Genomic DNA, 16,190 nt, shown 5'->3' with positions numbered 1-16,190 from the left:
GCCTATAATGGAGTTCTGCTAATTTGTAAATACACAATCTGTATTGTAAGCAATGACACTAGCATGTTTCCTTAGATTTCACAGAACAGCTCCTATTTTGGGTTTTACCTTTTAGTTTTTCTGTTAATATTCATGGCATACATTTACGATCTAGTAACTTCCATATCTACAAAAAAAAAAAATTTAAATAAGTTTATGAAAAGAAACTGTATGTAAATAATAAAACAATGAATAACATGTTTTTCTGTTGAGTTCACAAGATATATAACCTTAGATATGTGATATTTGTTATTATTATATTTGTTAGTCTCTTTAGAATTATAAGGTTTTGTACTCATCAGTGTAGTTGAACTAAGCATGTGGTCAAGTAACACTTGTGGAGTACAAAGAAATGATATTTGAAACAAAAAACAATCAGGATAGGCTTGGGAGACTGCCTTAGGATTGAGAAACTGACCTTATACCAAGACAATATGAGGGTTGCTCTTGAACAGCGTCAGACGCAAGGGTGAGAAAATATGTATTTTTGTAATAAAAGGGCTTAATAACACAACAGGTTTTTAATTTAATTGTATTTCAAAACTTTTTAATTATATTTTTGTAGTATAAAACACAGGAAGTGAAGGAAGGAATAATTAAAAGGGCAGACGGGAAATTTTAAAGGTTTATCTCAGTAGTTCAAAATCCTAGTAGTGTTCCCAGTCCTTCAGGATAAGTATAGGGGAAGTCATTGGCCAGCATCCACAATGTGCTAAGGAGAGTATGTTAAAGTGTTTTAATCTTATAGAATGGTATGTCAAGAACAAGGGGAAATCCCAAATGTATATTTTGCTGATACAAAAATGTATTGGCCAGTCCAGTATATTCTAACAAAATATCTGGAAAGTAAGAGAGAATATGATACTTCTAAGTTCACTCACAATATGCAATAAAATAAAGTGAGGGAAAGACAGAAAAGCGATAGGAAAAGGTTAAAACATATAAATACTGAAGTAGCTAAGGGGTCATCAATTGAGACTATTGAAGGGTAATATTATTTGTTGAGTATTAGCTACATTTTGTAAAGTTAGAAATATATTGATATGTAAGTGTTTTTAGTTAATCCTGTGAGGGTGAATGTAGTTGTGTGAGTGGTGTATAGGTGGTGGTGTTCACATTTTACGGTGTAACCATAAGAGGGAATATGTAATGGACATTCAAGAGAAGGCAGTGGGATGTTCCACATTGTTCACTACTTGGTGTTACTTTAATTACTTTAATTCATACTTGAATGACTGGTTAATGAAGAAAACTCTTATGAGTTAATATAATTTTCTTCACTTTGATCACTTCCCTATTTTTTGTGTCTGTGTCTATTGTCTTGGATATTGTCTTAGAATAATTTGTTCAATTTGCAGCTATTCCTTTTATATTTAAACTCTTCATTTAAAATATTCTGATTCATAGTATAAGATAGATAAATAGATGGAGCATGTTAGAGTCTAACTTTCCTGATCCTTTTTCCCTCTGATGTAAAATATCAAGGTACTGTCAGACCTCCCCATATATATATTCTGCAAGCTTCTGTATTCTTTTATCCAATAATCATGGACAACCTAAGACTCTGTGGACAGTATTGATTTACAACTCTCTGCAGGAGCTGTTTACTTAGAGCCCAAGATGGCCCAGAATGCCTTCCTGAGGAATCAGGAAAGTCTTTCTCAAATCAAGTTTAAGAAAGGCTTACCTTTTGTCTCAAAAAATACAGTTCCTGGACAGAACCGTAAACTGGCCATAACAATTTATGGTTGACTCCAAACTCTCCCTGACAACTCTCGTAGATAAACACCAGGGTTGACTAGCAGCAGCTTACTTCCCTCTCCCTATTGAAAAAAAAGCAATACCACTAGCCCTCTTCAGTTGCGCATTCCCACTTACGGTATCCCCAGGTAGCAGAGTGATGTTTGCGATTGCGCATGTCAGTGGCTTCTCGCTTACTCTTGACATATTATATAGTAATTCTGAATGGGAAATCAGATGAACCCCAGGAGGCACCATAATATAAATGTAACATCAAGAGACATATGAGCATTTTTAAATAAACCCAATTTGAAACAAAGTGAATTACTATTTAATCATTAGATAATCCCTTTACACTTGTAGGTATAAAAGCCTTACTGACGTCTATAGTCAACCTCTCAATAAAATCCCTGAAATCCCGGAAACCTAGAAAGAGTGAACAGAATTATCTTCCTAAAACTCTTTACATTTAAAATTCTCAACATAGGAGAATATAAGCAGTTCCTTGAAGTCAAAGGGATTAAAAGCTCTTCACTAATGGGTGTGAATAACAGGGTAGCAGTACCTAGTAAAGAAGGGACAACTCCATTCAGAGATACGGTAGGTCAGTTAAAGGGTAGCTCCCACCATCCTATAAGGTATTTTTTTCTGTCCCTGCCTATTGCCCATCTATCCCTAACCCCCTCCCTGCTTAAATTTTTTTTTACTATATTAAAAAGGTATTTTTGTCTGCCTGGTAGTGTGCTCACTACCAGGCAGACTTCCCCAGCAGGCAGACGTCACTTATGCCTGCTGGGGCCGACACTTCCGCCCTTAGTTCACTATGCAGTGTGCCTCCAGCTGTTTCGCCACTACAACTCCCAGCTTGCCCTGACATCTATTGGCTGTCAGGGCATGCTGGGAGTTGTAGTGGGGAAACAGCTGGAGGCACCCTGTGTTGAAAACAATAAGTTAGGGCCATGGGCGCAGCACGGCGCTACTCTGTTCCCTCCGGCGCTAAATGCCCCCCATGTTGAAACCCTGATCCCCGCAACCCCCGTGTTCAAACCCCCGATCCCCGCAACCCCTGTGTTCAAACCCCGATCCCCGCAACCCCCGTGTTCAAATCCCGATCCCCATACATATAAAACTGCAGAGTCCAGCAGCATCAGCGGCGTGCAGGGGCAGCATCAGCGGCATGGTGCGGGAGGAGTGGCCGGCGTCTGAGGCCAGGGAGCCAATGCGCTCGCTCCCTGCCTGTCTGATTGACAGGCAGGGAGCGAGCGCAGGCTGAATGAATTAGGACTGATGCCCGGCCAGCATCAGTCCGAATTCATGCGTGACGTCACGCCAGCCTGCAGCCGGCCACTAGGAGGGAGACCCTAGTGGCCGGTTTTCAAACGTTAATTTTAACATTTTAATAAAAAATAAAAAAATATATATATATTAGAGATATGTTGTAGTACATATGTACTACATCATATAAAAAAAAAAAAGTTGATGACAGTGCCATTTAAAAAAAAGGGCAAGAAAGGATAAGAAATTAAATTAGGATTAAAGGGGTACTCCACCCCTAGACATCTTATCCCCTATACAAAGCATAGGGGATAAGATGTGTGATCACGGGGGTCCCGCCGCTGGAGACCCCCATGATCTTGGCTGCGGCACCCCAGGCATCCGGTGCACGGAGCGAACTTTGTCTTTCCGTTTATTTACTTATCTTGCAGAGGCACTATAACATGATGAGTCCATTCTGCACTGCAGACAGAATCCTATAATTTTTTTAAGCCAGTGAATTAAAATTTAAAAGTTGTAATCATAATACTATATTTCTGTGAAAACGTGCCTAGGTCTACATTTACATGAAAGTGATTGACTAACACCACAGACATGTTAATGTGTTACATAAGGAGGTCACAGGAGAGATGTCTTTCTTTAGCGAGGAAAGTTGAGTACAGACTCAGTCAACACTGCCTCACAACTCTGACATCTCACATTAGTCTGACCTTCCTGTAACATATATTTCAGGCTTGTAATTACAGAATGGTGGGAACACTGGGGGCATAAATGTAACTACTACTGACATCCACACCAAGAATTAGTCCTCACACTCTTTTTTTTATATACTGATGAACTGATGATTTTTCGCAGTTTTATGATTTACCATTTTGCCTATGCAATTGGCTGAAGAGATAACTACTATGGTTTTAGTTTATGATGAATGTGGAAGGACATTGCAGATGTGTGGTAACCAGCATTTGATCTTCAGATAAATGAAATTATGTTAGTCAGGCCAAGGCTGCTTGTAAGGCCTCGTAGTGAATGTCATCCTAAAAGCACAATCTCAAAATGCTATTTTTACACATTTAGCACAATTTGGTTAAAGGAGTTGTCCCAGGAAGCAAAGTTGGTAAAACCAGATGTGTATCATATACATAAAGCAAATATATATAGATGAAATGCACTGTTTTCTTTTAAGTAAAATGACCTACATCCCTGTACTGTACTTCTCCCCCATGGATTTGATCACTTTCTGGTTTCTTCTCTGGACTGTAACCTTGCTGTTCCCTTAATCCCCCTTGCTTGTATACACAATAGAGACTGACAAACAACATGCAAATGACCTAAGCATGCCTGACTGGCTCAGTGAATACCCTAAGACGGTTCGAACCAAAGGCAACAGGACAAACCAAAGAATATATCTCTCAAACAGTACATTTTCAGAAGATTGGGTATATTTAAAATGTTGCATAATGCATCAGTTTAGATGTATTTATCTTTGTGGTAAAGCCCTTTAAGTTTCATTGTGCATTTCCTTTTCATACCAAACCAGGAGTAGTTCCTATTCTCAAAAATGTTGCAGAAACTTCTGCACCTACAAATCCATGATGTAGAAAAGTGTTACTGTAGTAAGCACAAGACTTTTAGACATCCCATTCAGATCTATCGAAGAATCACACAAATGTAGTCAACAAACTGCTTTGTATTAGCGTACAGGAAAAAAATCTTATGAATTTAATTCTTTCATTCATAAGTCCCCACATACGACCCTGGGTTCTGATTTCCATACAAAGACCATAAGGTCTGCCTGCTGGACATGCATGAGCCTACCCAATGGCCACATTGTAGTGTGTAGGGTCTTTCCTGAACCTTCTGATTTAGGGTACGTTCACACAGTTGGATTTATTTGCGGGTTTCCCATTGCATATTTTAAAGGGGGCAGACTCTTCTCGGCTGCGAAAAATCTGCCGCAGACTCTACTGACTTCAATGGGGCTTGCGGCGGAAATTCTGCAGAGGAAAATCTGCTGCGGACAGCCGCAAAGAGCCCGCCCCCTTTCAAATACGCAGTGGGAAGCCCACAAATAAATCCACCCGTGTGAACGTACCCTTAATATGGATCTTTTCAGAGGTGACTTTTAGCTTCTAGGCTCCTATGCAAATGTCCCAGTGTACCTGCTGCCTCTGCACCCCCTATAGCTACGGCCCTGGAGGTCTTTTGTGTATTAATAAGTATTAATAATGTGTAGTATTAAGAAAAGGAGATGGGCACCGCAAATATATCCTACGTGGGTGCAACAAGTTGCCAAAAACTGAAATGTTACAAAGAGAAAAAAGCTAGCAACCATAAGATAATGCACACCAACATATAACAAAAAAGCGAGTTCACACACAGTTAAAATTATTTAAATACATATGACTATCCAGAGCATAGGAATGTAATCCTATACTTTTTTACGGCATGTGCCACAAAAAAGTATAGTGGCCTGAGCAGCAATGGATTATCCCAACAGAATCCAGGAGTAGTATAAGAAAACAATTCCAATGACAATGACTGTGGCGGGTGTACTATGACTGGGCAGTCAAAGGCAAACAGGCTGTGAAATAAGTGAGTTACTGTACTGTGTCCAAGGCAGCTTGTAGATTCCACTCTAGTCTTTCGGACTGTTTAACTTTCTTGGATAACTTGCCAAAGACGAGGAAAAAATATGTTCTAAAATTAAATATGAATTGAATTTCACTGGAAAATATACTGCCAATTTATCATTGTGGTTTTAATGCACACAATAAGGTGTACAGCTTATTATGTTTTAGTACAGTTACCAGGGTGTGATTAATTTTGTTTGTGACTAATGTTCTTAATGGCGGGGAATGGAATTCAAGGAACTACATTCTGTGTGATGCCTCACTGTTTGTGCTCTGCATAGATGTCATGAGTCTACAGAAACGCAGTATGCATTATGTGGGTAAAATCAGGGAATACAGCTGGCTTACACTTTACATGAGCTGTGCTCTAGGTATACAGTTGGGTAATATTCATACCAAAGAATTGTATTTCTTTTTATGAAAAATAATCTTAGGCAAATTAGATCCTCAACTTTCTTAGCATTACACAACTTTAGTTTATCCATATAAAGTGTCTATAAAAACAAGCAAGAGTTGTGTCTTTAAAGTGTCTTTGACATATGAGAAATCTTTTGACATGTCAAAAGTTTTGATCAGTCGGGATCTGAAAGTCCATACTCCCACTAATCAATAGAATGAGCAGGAAGAAGTTCATGGCTGGGCACTTATTTCCGTGGCTCACTGCTTTTTCTATCTTGCTGCAGGCAATGGGCGTGATAGATTTAGGGAGAAGACTATAGAGAGAAATGCTCAGCCATACCCTTCTTCTGGCTTGTTCTAACGATTGTGGGGGTCTGAACACTCAGACCCAGACCCACTCAGACCCAGACCATGGTTTATTTTTATTTTTTTATTTTTACAGCATAGTCACAACTGAAATCCGACTGTTCAAAGTTATGCTTTTCGCTAGTATAGCATCTTACACAATCCATTACATTGTTGCTCATACTGGGCACATGCAGGGGATCAGTCAGCCAGTGGTCACTTCACTGCTTTCTGATACTAGCATCAACAAAAAACGTAATGGTCCTGTGAAGTAATACTTACTGGGGGATGGGGTAAATATAACACTTGGAAATGGTAAGGAATATTATGCAATAAACTTGCACTGAAATGAATAGACTGCTTGTAAATCAGCAGTGTTATCCGGTTATGTATGACATTGTGTATTAAACATTATTATTACAGTCTACAGTAGTCTGAAAACAGTTAATCTAAACATGCTCCGCATTGCTGGACACTGTCATAATCATCTTAGTTGCTGGTGACATCATAAACCACAACTGCATTTACTTGTATATATTTTATCCTTGATTCATTTGAAACTGTTTAGTCTGACAGCAATTTTACCAAACACACAGACATTTATCAAGTGATCCATCAGTAGCGGCAGAAAAGGCAATAATACATCCAAGTGAAATTTTTTGCTTTGATTAATACAAATCCATGGAGCCCTTGGGTCCAAAGCTTCTTCAGCAACATGGCTATTTGCAAATAGATTTTTATAGCACATTAGTGCTGGAGGAGATTCCAAAGAAAATAGCTCTTTTGAATATTAGAACCAGCTGTGACTTTCTTATGCTGATGACTCATAGCTTTTTTTTTATTGGGTGGGAGAAGGAGGCAAAAGACACACAGAGTCTTATTCAAGACGTTGTTTGTTTTGCAAGGGGTATCCTAGCCACAAGCCAACTTGATCTTACCAAAATGCAACCCGTGTTTATTTAATTTTTTTTCTCCTCTCCTAACAGGTCCAATTATAAAAACAGAGCCCACTGATGACTATGAGTCAGCTCAAACCTGTGGCCCAATGAACCAAGGATTAACTCAACTCTCCAAGCCATACTACAGCCAACAAATTCTGATGCCCTCTGATCCTGGTTCGTGCCTTGTATCTGGCTTCACGTCCTGTCAGCAGAGAAACACTGTGATGTTGTCGTCTCCAAACTCAAGTCCCAAACTCCATGACCTTTCAACTTCTGCGTACAACAAATGCATCTCGAATCCCGGTCACCCTCAGCTAGGACTTCAGCAGCCCACTGGAGGTGTCCCCACCATACAGGAAGTGCCAAGGTCTATAGTTGTGCACCCAAGTTCAACCGAACAGTCATCCCACATCATGCTGCAGCCGCAGGTGAGTCTCCATCAGAGCAGTAGCTGTTCCCTTGGTTTTCAACAAACAGTCTATCCCAACAGTCCCTCTTCTCCAGTTCCATCTATTACCCAAGAGCCATCCTATTTACAGCCCTGCAGTCCAACTCACTCATCAGTAATGGGCCAACAGCAGCACCAACAACAGAAGGTTCAGAGAATTGAATCTCCAACCATTCAACCTCTGTCACTGCCAGAGTTGCATGAGGACAGTAATCATAATTTGGCCCCTATTCCTGTAACCATCAAGTGTGAGCCTGAGGAATTGGATCAGTTGTACTTGGATGATGGTAAGTGTTCCGCAGCTGTTGAGGCATTCATTCCACTATATTGCTGTATCAGTAAGTTCTTTATTAACCAGATGCTTTCAGGAGCACTCATAAATTAACAACACTAAGAAATGGTGCAGAAATATGTCCATTTAGAATTAATAAAAATAAGAAAAGGGAATTGAAAATGTTCCTAATGTAGCATTTCTCATACTGTGTATTTAAAGCATTAAATGCCATTCGTAACCACAGAGGTAGCTTAACCACCAATTGCTACACACAAGTAATTGCAACCATATGCTCTTAGCTCATGCAGGTGATTTGATAAAGTCTGAGTAGAAGTACAATAAAATGTCTAGCTCTGAATAGTTCAGCTCTCTAGTGCAAGCACTCCAGTAGCAGAAAATGTCACCTTAATCTAAAAGGACTGTATTCATCACAGTATTAGAGCTGTTTGAGAAAAGCTTTGGGTTTATTGATTGCTTTTATGAAAATAGTGCAAATGAAACGTCTGATTAAAAAAGGTTATTATATGGAAATTATTAGAAAGCGGTCATAGACTATCATGAGCAGCTTTGAGGCAATGTGCTCAGTGTCATCATATGGGAGCTATACTGCTATCTCTATTTTGCAGGTGTATATTTACTCTGTTTATTTATTTTTCATTATTCTGTTTAACAAAGATGATTACCATGTCTGACATCTACGAATGGCAACCAGTGCCATTGTCACCCAGCTTTTTACAGACCCGTAATACACTTAGCCTCTAGAACACACAGGGGCAATCTTATAGGCCCGTATTGCACTTTCTGTGCCTCCAATTTCATAAAAAGATGTTTTTGCTCCTAATGAATTTATGGTAAAATAAATCATGGCAGAATACTGTGCTGAAATGAGGGATCATGTTATAGCATACATAGACCCTCCATGTACATTATGCCTATGGCCAGGTACAGCTTCCCCATCTAAAGTTTACCAGCTAGTCAATGGTCAGTCTTAGGCTGGGTTCCCATTACGGGAGCGCATACGGCAGGGGAGAGCTAAAAACTTGCGCTCCCATATGCCTTTCTATGCGCTCCCGTATGTAATTCGTTTCAATGAGCCGACCGCAGTGAAACATTCAGTCCGGTTGGCTCATTTTTGCCCCGTTTGCGCTTTTTCCCCGCACCTAAAATCGTGGTCGACCACGGTTTTAGGTCCGGTTGTAAAAGCGCATACAGAGCAAAATTAAGCCGACCGGACCGAATGTTTCACTGCGGTTGGCTCATTGAAATGAATTACATACGGGAGCGCAAGTTTTTAGCTCTCCCCTGCCATATGCGCTCCCGTATGGGGGAAAGCGTATTGGGAAGCCAGCCTTATAAGCAAGTTCCACTATCTTTCAATAGAAAAAGGTTGGCTATATTTAGGATCCCGTCCCACAGTTCATTAAAATAGTCTTGAAAATGCATCTCTACAACTTGTCTTTGAAATTGCATCTACTATTTGAGTGATGTTCCCTATTGTTGACTTTTACAGTCTACAATGTGTGGCTGAGACAAATAGAAGATGTGCACTAGTCTTGTTTATTGCTCCTGGAGCACTGAGAAGGTGTCTGAAAGAATTTTAAATAAGGATGGTACCGCCATGTGCCTAAGTCCTATCTAGGGGAAAATTATGATTCTATTTAGTGGCCAAGAAGCCTAAACAATAAATAACACTACATTTGGAAATTAAGCAATCACGGACGCAGGGCGTACAGGTAGCATTGAACAGTGTAAGCAATCAAAAGATTGCATTGTATAGCACCCTATGGGGGCTAAAAAAAGTAAAAAAAAAAAAAGTTAATAAATGTGAAGAAGCCCTTCCTCTAATAAAAGTTTGAATCACCCCCCATTTAGCATTTTTTTAAAATAAAATAATGTGATAAAAATAATCATGTGGTACCGCCGCATGCGTAAATGTCCGAACTATTAAAATATAAGGTTGGCTAAACCGCACGGTTGATGGCGTACACGTAACCAAAATTTAGCATTTTTGGTCACTTCATATGCCATAAAAATATTAATAAGAAGCGATCAAAAAGTCCCATCAAAACAAAAATGGAACCAACAAAAACTACAGACCACGGTACAAAAAATCAGCCCTCAAATATCCCCATATGCAAAAAAATAAAAAAGTTATAGGGGTCAGAAGATGACAATTTTAAAAATACGAATTTTGGTGCATGTTATAATTTTTTAAGTAGTAAAATAAAATAAAACCTAAATAAATGATGTATCCTTGTAACCGTATGGACCTACAGAGTAAAGATCAGGTGTCATTTTTACCAAAAAGTGCACTAAAAAGTAGCAAAATGCAGTTTTTTTTTATTTCACCCCAAAAATAAGTCGTTTTTTTGGGTTTCGCCGCAGATTGTTATAAAATAGGTGATGTCATGATAAAGTACAAATGGATACACAAAAAACAAGCCTTTAAATGGGTCTGTAGGTGCAAAATTTAACGCATTATGATTTTTAGAAGGTGAGGAGGAAAAAACAAAAGTGCAAAAATGAAAATTGGCCTTAAAGTCTTTAAGGTGAAAATGGGCTAAGTCTTTAAGGGGTTAAACATCTGGTAAATCAACATATATTAGATACTGAAGTAGAATACTAAAATGAATCACACAAGAGGCAACATAAGAATTTATATTTTGTGGGCACTGTCATTTCAAACAACTTCCCTCAATATTTTTTAATTCCTTCTTTTACTAAAAAAAAAAATGACCATTTGCTAAAAGTATCATGACCACTAGGTGTCTCACTTTCCTACAAACTGCTGCCTACTTCCTGATGTTAGGTCAGTTATATCTCTACCAGTTGAGAAACCAAGATGGAACACACAAGTGGGGAGGGACTTAGCTTATGCTTTGTGAATGCAATACCGACTCTATCTGTCCTCACTAGAGGGTCCCAATGGTGTCTAAAAGATAAATCAAGGATTCCCTCTTATCTCTGACCAGGGTCCCCACTATTTATGAAGGGTAAATAAAGGCTTTCTCTGGCCACCCATAAGGTTATTGGCAACTGTCCCTTATGCAGTTTGTCATCATTAGCAGCAGCAGTTAACTGCTTACACCAAGGCAGCTTTTCTGATGCAACTTCTGCCTTACTGTAACCTACCTCCCCCTCCCTTCAGCTTGTTATGATCCTTATCAGCAACAGTTCACTGCATAGACCAGGGTAGCTTTTGTGGTGTAACAACTGAATTGTTGTGATCCTATTTTCCTTTCTGCTCCAAACCCAGTATATCCATACCTCCTATTTTTTGCTGAGAGACCCAAACCCTGGCCCTGACCACAGCCTCAGTCACCTGTAGCTTGTTTAGTCCACTTCACCTTCTTCAGCACTATGTCATGGCATAACAGAGTAGGTGCTGTCTTGTGATTGGCCAGAGAAATATGGGAAATTAAGTATATGTTTGAATGCTGCTGGCAATGGGACATTCAGGAGCTCAGTAACACCAGTGTTAAAACACAAATACCTTGTCACTACTATTATAAAACTTTAGCTCACACCAGGTCTCAGTTTGGAGATACGGTGCAATTACAAATATACAGTCATGGCCGTAAATGTTGGCACCCCTGACATTTTTCTAGAAAATGAAGTATTTATCTCAGAAATGGATTGCAGTAGCACATGTTTTGCTATACACATGTTTATTCCCTTTGTGTGTATTGGAACTAAACCAAAAAAGGAAGGAAAAAAGCTAATTAGATATAATGTCAAACCAAACTCCAAAAATGAGCTGGTCAAAATTATTGGCACCCTTTCAAAATTGTGGAAAAATAAGATTGTTTCAAGCATGTTATGCTCCTTTAAACTCACCTGGGATAAGTAATAGGTGTGGGCAATATAAAAATCACATTTGAAAGCAGATAAAAAGGAGAGAAGTTCACTTAGTCTTTGCATTGTGTGTCTGTGTGTGCCACACTAAGCATGGACAACAGAAAGAGGAGAAGAGAACCGTCTGAGGACTTGAGAACCAAAATTGTGGAAAAATATCAACAATCTCAACATTGCGCAACATTATCAAGAAGTTTGCAACCCATGGCACTGTAGCTAAATTCCTTGGGCGTGGATGGAAGAGAAAAATTGATGAACGGTGTCAATGCAGGATATTCTGGATGGTGGATAAGCAGCCCCAAACAAGTTCCAAAGATATTCAAGCTGTCCTGCAGGCTAAGGGAGCATCAGTGTCAGCGCAAACTATCCGTCGACATTTAAATGAAATGAAACGCTATGTCAGGAGACCCAGGAGGACCCCACTGCTGACACAGAGACACAAAAAAGCAATACTAAGAACTTGAGTAAGCCAAAATGTTTCTGGGAAAACGTCTTGTGAACAGATGAGACCAGGATAGAGCTTTTTGGTAAAGCACATCATTCTACTGTTTACCGAAAACGGAAGGAGGCCTACAAAGAAAAGAACACAGTACCTACAGTGAAATAAGGTGGAGGTTCAATTATGTTTTGGGGTTGTTTTGCTGCCTCTGGCACTGGGTGCCTTGAATGTGTGCAAGGCATCATGAAATCTGAGGATTACCAACAGATTTTGGGTCACACTGTATAGCTCAGTGTCAGAAAGCTGGGTTTGCGTCTGAGATCTTGGGTCTTCCAGCAGGTCAATGACCCCAAACATATGTGAAAAAGCACCCAGAAATGGATGACAACAAAGCACTGGAGAGTTCTGAAGTGGCCAGCAATGAGTCCAGATCTAAATACCATTGAACACCTGTGGAGAGATCTTAAAATTGCTGTTGGGAAAAGGCGCCCTTCCAATAAAAGAGACCTGGAGCAGTTTGCAAAGGAAGAGTAGTCCAACATTCGGGCTGAGAGGTGTAAGAAGCTTATTGATGGTTATAGGAAGCGACTGATTTCAGTTATGTTTTCCAAAGGATGTACACCCAAATATTAACCCCTTAAGGACCCGGGGTTTTTCCGTTTTTGCATTTTCGTTTTTTTCCTCAAAAAAATCATAACTTTCAATTTTGCACCTAAAAATCCATATGATGGCTTATTTTATGCACCACCAATTCTACTTTGTAATGACATAAGTCATTTTGCCCAAAAATCTACGGTGAAACGGAAAAAAAAAATCATTGTGAGACTAAATTAAAAAAAAAACGCCATTTTGTAAATTTTGGGGGCTTCCGTTTCTGCGTAGTACATTTTTCTGTCAAAATGACACCTTATCTTTATTCTGTAGGTCCATACGATTAAAATGATACCCTACTTATATAGGTTTGATTTTTTTCGTACTTCTGGAAAAAATCATAACTACATGCAGGAAAATTAATACGTTTAAAATTGTCATCTTCTGACCCCTATAACTTATTTATTTTTCCGCGTATGGGGCGGTATCAGGGCTCATTTTTTGCGCCATGATCTGAAGTTTTTAGCGGTACCATTTTTGCATTGATAGGACTTATTAATCGCTTTTTATTCATTTTTTCATGATATAAAAAGTGACCAAAAATGCACTATTTCGGACTTTGGAATTTTTTTTGCGCGTACGCCATTGACCGTGGGGTTTAATTAACGATATATTTTTATAATTCGGACATTTCCACACGTGGCGATACCATATACGTTTATTTAAATTTTTTATTTACACTGTGTTTTTTTTTTAAATGGGAAAATGGGGGTGTTTCAAACTTTTAATAGGGGAGGGGTTAAATGATCTTTATTCACTTTTATTCATTTTTTTTGCTGTGTTGTAGCTCCTATAGGGACCTATAACACTGCACACACTGATCTTTTACATTGATGATTGATGATTCTGCCGCTTGACTGCTCATGCCTGGATCTCAGGCACTGAGCAGTCATTCGGCAATCGGACAGCGAGGAGGCAGGTAGGGATCCTCCAGCTGTCTTGTAAGCTGTTCGGGATGCCGCGATTTCGACGTGGCCCCGCGTTATAGATCGGTAGCGGACTCATGACGTAACGTTAAGTCATGGGTCCTGAACAGGTTAAGTTAAGGGTGCCAATAATTTTGTCCAGCCCATTTTTGGAGTTTGGTGTGACATTATGTCCAATTTGCTTTTTTTGTTCATTTCCAATACACACAAAGGGAATAAACATGTGTATAGCAAAACATGTGTTACTGCATCCTTTTCTGTGAGAAATACTTAATTTTCTCGAAAAGATTTCAGGAGTGCCAACATTTATGGCTATGACTGCAAGTCAGAGCAAAAAATAAATTAAAGGGTCACTCCGCTCCCAAGAGTCTGGAACTCAATGTTCCAAATGCTGGGAGCGGGCTTCCGTGTTCACGCCTACCCCCTTGTGACGTCATGCCCCGCCCCGTGATATCATGCCCCGTCCCCTCAATGAAAGTCTATGGGAGGGGGCGTGATGGCCGTCGCGCCCCCTTCCCATAGACTTTCATTGAGGGGACGGGGCATGATGTCATGGGGCGCTCCGATCCCCAGTTTCACATTAAGTTCCAGATGCTGGGGAGCAGAGTAACCCTTTAATAATAGCTTATTTCCTTGCTCTCTTCAGCGCTGTATGTTTTTTTTTGTGTGTGTCGTAACCTGTACTTTTTATCAGTACCACTTGGGCATCAATGAGACATTTTGATCGCTGTCAACAAAATTTTTTGGGATATCATGTGACCAAAAAATGAGTAATTTATGTATTTAGGGTTATTTGTTTGCGTTATTCACTATGCAGGAGCAATAATGTTATTGTTATTGCAGAGATATTTTTTTCTTTTTAGTTTTTTTTTATAGTGGGGGCTTTTAAAAAAATATTTTTAATTGCATACAACTATAAGTCCCAAGGGGACTTTTATAAGCAATCACTATATTGCTTTTACAGTTCACTGCTATACTACTGTAAGTCAGTAAACTGTCAATTCAGCAATCTTCTAGCACAGCCTGCTTGAAGTAGACTGTACAAGAAGATTTCCCCGCGGCAGTCATAGAGGCCTTCAGAAGGCCTATGTCAACCATGCTAACCAGCACTCTGCAATTGGGTTGTGAAGGTGCCAATCAGGGGGTTAAACTTCCTGCATCAAACATTTGCCACATATAATGATCCTACTGTATATGCAGAGACAGCTAAGTGCTGTAAAAAAAGGCTTAAAAAAAATTGACATGTCACAGACACCTGTCAAAAGTGTTGTTTAGTTGAGGTCTCCGTGTTGAGACCCCCGCCAATCAGGAGAATAGGCATGCGCTAAAGGGCTTCACTCCTCAGCTCACTGCAATTTCCATCCAGCTTCACTTGATGGCCCCATACACTTATGTGACAGGGACACTTTAAGGCACAATTACTTTGTCCAGACTCTATATATTCTGCTGAATTTGAATCTTTCAGATGTTACATGTGTATTATACTGCACGTTTCCCTGGCAGCTATATCGCCCTTCTGACACGTATCCCACTAACTTTTTAAAATGACTTATCATATGCATGAAGTATTGGAAATGTTATACATGGATTTACATATATATTGTTTTACAACACTAACATGCAAATTGTTACATTTTAAGGTATGTATTCCAAAGCTTAAATAAACCGCTTTAATTTTAACATTTAGTTAACATATATATATATATATGTAAGTTAAATGCCCAGAATTTTTTTTCTATGGAGCCAATTTTAAACTTTTTAAGCCATGAAAAAGTATAAGATCTCTGTTGGCCATGTTGTCAGACTTTGCTTCTGAAAGATTTATTGGGATATTTTGAAAGGTTAATCTAAAATGTGATTATGTGACCTCACCGAGCTGCGATTTAGCACTCACCACTGCGTATCCCAAGGTCTTCAACTCCTTGTATTACTGTGATACATGAGGTCTTTATTTTGAATAGCATTATAATTTACAATTGACTTGTCTGCTTGAACTAATAGTTGCCAAGAAACATCTGAATGTGATTGTCTTTTAGGAAAAAAAAATATACGCAACAAAACAGAGTTCATTTTGTCTTTTTGAACAAAGTTAACTGCAGGATTTTGCTGGATATAGGTAGAAAAAATAGAAGGTTGCTTGGGGCCTGACTAACAAGGGGAGCTTTTTACTGTGTAGACGAAAAGAAATTTCCTTATTACCACAGCTGCAAAGCTTAATAAAAATGTCA

General features: G+C 39.2%; 1 protein-coding gene across 9 annotated transcripts in view; it reads left to right on the top strand.

Annotated features, from left to right (window-relative positions):
* Window positions 1–16,190, top strand: part of NFATC1 (nuclear factor of activated T cells 1) — a 233,155-nt gene that overhangs the window by 145,521 nt on the left and 71,444 nt on the right. For 6 of the 9 annotated variants that reach the window (XM_056521384.1, XM_056521378.1, XM_056521380.1 and 3 more), the window contains one exon: window positions 7,415–8,104. In XM_056521384.1, the coding sequence (XP_056377359.1) occupies window positions 7,415–8,104 (690 nt within the window). Of the gene's footprint in view, window positions 1–7,414; window positions 8,105–16,190 lie in introns of those variants that run through there. The other 3 variants (XM_056521385.1, XM_056521386.1, XM_056521387.1) reach the window with 3 other exon arrangements.

This window comes from Hyla sarda, chromosome 5 (genome assembly GCF_029499605.1).
Source record: "Hyla sarda isolate aHylSar1 chromosome 5, aHylSar1.hap1, whole genome shotgun sequence".
NCBI lineage: Eukaryota > Metazoa > Chordata > Amphibia > Anura > Hylidae > Hyla > Hyla sarda.
This window is presented reverse-complemented; position numbering and strand designations above follow the sequence as displayed.